Source organism: Chiloscyllium plagiosum, unplaced genomic scaffold, assembly GCF_004010195.1.
Source record: "Chiloscyllium plagiosum isolate BGI_BamShark_2017 unplaced genomic scaffold, ASM401019v2 scaf_73993, whole genome shotgun sequence".
Classification (NCBI taxonomy): domain Eukaryota; kingdom Metazoa; phylum Chordata; class Chondrichthyes; order Orectolobiformes; family Hemiscylliidae; genus Chiloscyllium; species Chiloscyllium plagiosum.
The window spans coordinates 5,882-11,056 of record NW_025206036.1 but is presented as its reverse complement, the minus strand read 5'-3'; the positions used below and the strand labels follow the sequence as shown (position 1 = coordinate 11,056).

Genomic DNA, 5,175 nt, shown 5'->3' with positions numbered 1-5,175 from the left:
CATACGTTTATGGTCACTGGAGAATGTAAAGGGAAGATATCAGAGGTAGGTTATTTCTGCAAAGAGTTTTTGATGCGTGGACTGCACTGCTAGCTTTGGTATTAAAGTTAGAGGCACTAAGAACATTTAAGCGACTGCTGGTCAAGCACATGCACGGCAGCAATTTGAGAGGTGTGTATTTAGGTTGATCTTGGATCAAGATAAATGTTTGGCACAACATTGGGGTCCGAAGGGCCTGCACTGTGCTGCACTGTTCAGTGTTCTATGTTTTGACACTGAGTAGGTTTGACACCATCCAGGACATTCACTCCATTTGTTTGGCATCAAATCCACAAATAATTATTCCCTCCAATATCATCACAAAGTGATAGCAGTATATACAATCCACGAGCTACAGCTGTGAAGTTGATCAATGGACTGGAGACAGAACCTTCCAAACCGAAGACCACTTCTGCCAAGGACCGTAGTAGATACAGTTAACATCACTCCCTGCAACATCCCCTCAAATCACTCACCATTCCTGCTCAGAAATGTATTGTCATTCCATCACCGACTTTGGGTCAAACGCCTTGAACTCCCTCTCGAACAGAATAGTACCAATCAAAATTTCTGCAAATGTTCTGGAAGGCAGCTCATCACACCTTCTCCAAGCCAAATTTGAATGAACGCTGACACAGAATGCCACAACTGCATTTTAATCCATTTTGGAATTAAATCTCGGTGTATGTGGCAATTCCTCCTGCTACACACAACCACCCATTTCGATATCACTCCAAATATCAATCTCAACGCAGAGTTGGCATCATGTCCTGCCCAGTGTCCTGAAACTGAAGTAACTGCAACATTGGTGAGAAGTAATTGAAAACTATTGACCAGAATCTTCACTCCATCAGACAGTAGCAACACACTGCAAAGTCACCACATTTATAATTTTCCAATTTTCGTTTAAACACGGGCATCGAGACCATACTTTAGACAATCAATATACTCCATCATTTCCAACATGCAAGAATTTCCAGAGAAGCCGAGGGCTGCAGGTGTATAATTCCTTGGAAGTAGAGCCGAGGACAGATAGGATGGTGAAGGAGGCAATTGGCACAGTTACCTTTATTGTTCAAAACATTGGTACAGGTTTTTGGGACGTCATATTGCAGCTGTACAGGACATTGGCGAGGCCACTTTTGTAAAACTGTACACACGTTTGGTTGCTCTGTTAAAGGGAGGATGTTGTTAACTTTCACAGGGTGCGGAAAATATTGCCAAGGATGTTGCTGGGATTGGGTTTCAGTTATCGGGAGAGACTGAATAGTCTGGGGCTTTTCTCCAAGCGGAGGAACAGAGGCTGAGGGGTGACATTATCAAGGTTTGTAAAATCATGAAATACATGAATCGGGTGAAGAGCAGAATGTTTTAGCCATGGGATCGGAGTCCAAATCGAGAGAGCAGAGCCTTAAGATGAAAGGGGAAATACTTGAATAGGTACTGAGACTAATACTAATTAGTTGTAATCCAATGACTCTAATGATATAATTATTGACGGTTTGGGAAACGTTTATCTGCATGTGAAGAATTTACTTCACTACTGTATGATCACAGGTTTCAGATGAATCGACCGAAAACTGTGAAGAGGTTCAACTCGTTCTAATGTAGTTTCAGTATGAGCTAACTAGATGGTGAGCTTGATTGGGACATTGAGTTGTCAAGGCAAAGTGCATTTTCTTTCATTTTCTCACATTTCAAGTCATTTGTGATATCATTGCTTCGTCTCACTGTAGAATGTATCGAATAATTGGAGCAATAAATATTAGGTTTGACACAAGAAAACCCTAAAAATGATCTGAGATGTAACTGTCTCGCGCCGAGGATCATGTATGTATGGAATGACCTGCCTGAAGAAGTGGCGGAGGCTGGTAGAATTACAAAATTAAAAAGGTACGGAGATGGGTTTATGGATTGGAAGTGTTCAGGGCCAAGTGGTCGCAAATGGGACTACAATACGTCAGGATATGTGACCGGCGTGGACGAGTTGTAACAAACGCTTTGTTTTCGTGCTAAGTCATGCAAAATGTGCCTTTTTCTAAACAAATAGTGAACAAATATCGCACAGATTTGGGAAAATAAATTGGCTGCCAAATTCGGAATGCAGAAAAGTGTCAAGCAAAGAAAAAATAGCTTTATTATGATCTTAATGAGTATTCCTTTTGAACATTTTATTTAAAATTTAGCATGGACGCTACTGCAGATTTCAGCCTGATAAAATTGCTGCTAAAATCACTGACCGCAAATGGGTTTCGGGAGGCGAGGCAGCATTGGAACAAGCAGTGAGAGAGATAGGACCAATGTCTGTTGTGATTAATGCAAGTCTGAAATCCTTTCAACATTATAAAGGAGGTAAGTCGCAGAGCACTGGATGATGTCTTTGAATCAGATTATCGACTGTTCAAGAAAACGTATTAGAAATCATACATCTGCAGACACATTTACTGTCACTATTTTGGTACAAATATTACTGCAAAGTTCACCATGGACCATAACCCTAACCCTTGTTCCTGCCTGCACTCCCCCCGTGTTACATGCCGTCCAATTCTGTCAGATATCATCGAGTTAAAGCTAGACCACGCTACAAGTTGAGCTCATGAATGGTAATGAGAAATGGACCTGCTCCCATTCAGAGTAATGCAAATAGCTAAAAACGTTGTGCTATAGCTAAGAGAACTGATAGTGAGGCTTAACTGTCCTGATGTGCTGCTGAGTGCCTGCACAAGTCAGCGTTTTATGAATTGTAAACTGAAGACGCTACACTCACTGTATCTGTACCTTCGACTTGAAATCTCTTGGCCTCCTGCTGAGAGTCCTTCACTCTCTGCTCCACCTCTTCTCTCATCAACTGTTTCTATTCTTTTCTTGATCTCCTCTCGTGTGGCAACGCGAGATGACTTGCAAAGACGGTGGTCTGAACAGGGAGGTGGACGCCTGCACAGCTTCCTTGTGATGATGACACAGGTCGTCTCCATGTGCAGGACTATTCCCTATTGACTTCATCAACATTTCAAATCACAAAGCACTTCTACTGGACAACCCACAATTGGAGACAAACTGGAAAATACTGATTGCAGAGTGGAGCTCCTTCATCACTCCAGGTGTAGGATTTTGTACGTTATCAGAATGTGTTAACACACATGGCAGAAAACCGATGTTTCACACGGTCAGATACCACAGTCAGTGTGTTCTGCAAATGTCTGATAAATTATTTCGACATCGAAAATAATCTCAGCAAGATACTATATCAATCATCGAAATAAAAACAACAGCAAAAATTATAAAAAATGGAAGAATGTAATCAAGGTCGGACCTTCAATTGGAAAACAGAGAGTGTGTGATTGGGTGGAACAAGGAAATTAAATAAGAAAAGGGATGGTGGTCCAGTGCCAGCAGGAATGGAATGGAGACAATTAAAGAAAGTAAAGAAATGTATGCAGTAAGTTTCAGGGCCTGAGGGAGTGTTATTTTAAAAAAAGACCTCGGGGCCCACGTGCATAGTTCCATGATTTTGGAGTCACACGGAGACAGGGTAGTGAAAGCAGCATTCGTCAGTGCATTGAGTATATGCTTTGGGATGTCATGTTCCAGCTGCACAGAACATTGGTAAGGCCAGTTTTAGAAATTTATGTTAAAGTCTGAACTTTCTGCGATAAGAAACATTTTGTTAAATTTGAAAGGATCCAGAAAATATTTACAAGGACTTAGCAAGGGTTGAAGTATTTGAGGGTTTGAGTAATGCTGAATTGAGTCCAGCTTAGAGTTTTGCTGGAGAAGCACAGCAGGTCAGGCAGCATTTGAAGAGGACGAAAATTAAGTTTTGGGCAAAAGTCCTTCCTGATGAAGTCGATTTTCCTGCTCCTCAGATGCTGCCTGACCTGCTGTGCATTTCCAGCATAAGTCTAATCTGGACTCTGACCTCCAGCATCTGCAGTCCTCACTTTCGCCCGAGGCTGAGAAGGCTGCAGCCTTGTTCGCTGGTACGAGAGAGACTGAAGTGTGAGCTTGTGGAGGTTCATAAACAATGATGGGTATGGGACGAATAAAGAGAAGGAGAGTCCAAAACTAGAGACCATACGTTTAAGGTGAGAAGGGAAAGATTTAAAAGTTATCTGAGGAGCAATGTTTTCACACAGAACATGGTACGTGTCTGGAATGAAATACCAGAGAAAGTGTGGAGAGTGATACAAATACAACATTAGAAAAGGCATCTGGATGGGTACATGAACAGGAATGGTTCGCAGGGATATTGGCCAAGTGCTGGAAAATAGGACGGAGATTGGTTGAGGATATGTGCTCAGCATGGACGATTTCGATCGAAGGATCGAAGCATGTCTCCGCTATAAAACTCTATGACTCTGAAAGATGTGCCGAGAGGAAGTGAAAATAGCAGAGGCGATGTCATTGGGAAACATTGATTAAAGTCAACAGATGTAATGGTGCGGTGTGAGGACGGTCAATTTGAAGACAATTAGTAAAAACAGACATGTCAGTGTTCATTAATCAAAGCTAAATTAACACGAATTAAATATTTCACAGATAAACCATTTAATATGTCTCCTTACAGGAGTTTACTATGATGAAAATTGCAATGGATATGTAACCGATGAAGTGCTGGTGGTTGGTTTTGGAATTGAGGATGGAATGAACTATTGGCTGGTGAAAAACAGGTCCGTACTCTATGAAATAACAAACACCTGATCACAGACGGAGAAGGGACCGTGACATGGAATGAATTTCCTGTCTTTGTGCTGCAACCTATGTATCTGTTCAGCGAGCACGTAACACTGTGTTTATCTGGAAGTGAATGCTTAATGGTTGTGCTGTCTGAGATGATATCTAAAAAACCGTCTGAGGCAGGTATCCCATCACTAGGTAACGCTGCACTTATAAATGTACGGTTCTTGACTGAAGGATTGCTTCATACAGAGGCAGGCATCAAAGTGTCATTATCCCTGAATCACAACCATTTTTTAAACTTACCAGTACAAATTACAAACATACGGTTAAAATTAACAGCTATACACAACAAAAGACAATTTACTGGGGAAATGGGCGGCAAAGTCAGAACCCAAACCTAACTGTACAACCTGTTCACAGGGAAACAAGGACAAAGCTCGAATCACTTGTCACTAG

General features: G+C 41.6%; 1 protein-coding gene across 1 annotated transcript in view; it reads left to right on the top strand.

The window, feature by feature from the left end:
- The first annotated feature begins 2,290 nt into the window (after positions 1 to 2,290).
- LOC122546481 (procathepsin L-like) overlaps positions 2,291 to 5,175 on the top strand; it is a 5,995-nt gene continuing 3,110 nt past the window's right edge. The window contains exons 1-2 of the mRNA XM_043685182.1: positions 2,291 to 2,391; positions 4,607 to 4,709. Coding sequence (XP_043541117.1) covers positions 2,340 to 2,391; positions 4,607 to 4,709 — 155 coding nt within the window. The 5' untranslated portion in view covers positions 2,291 to 2,339. The remainder of the gene's footprint in view (positions 2,392 to 4,606; positions 4,710 to 5,175) is intronic.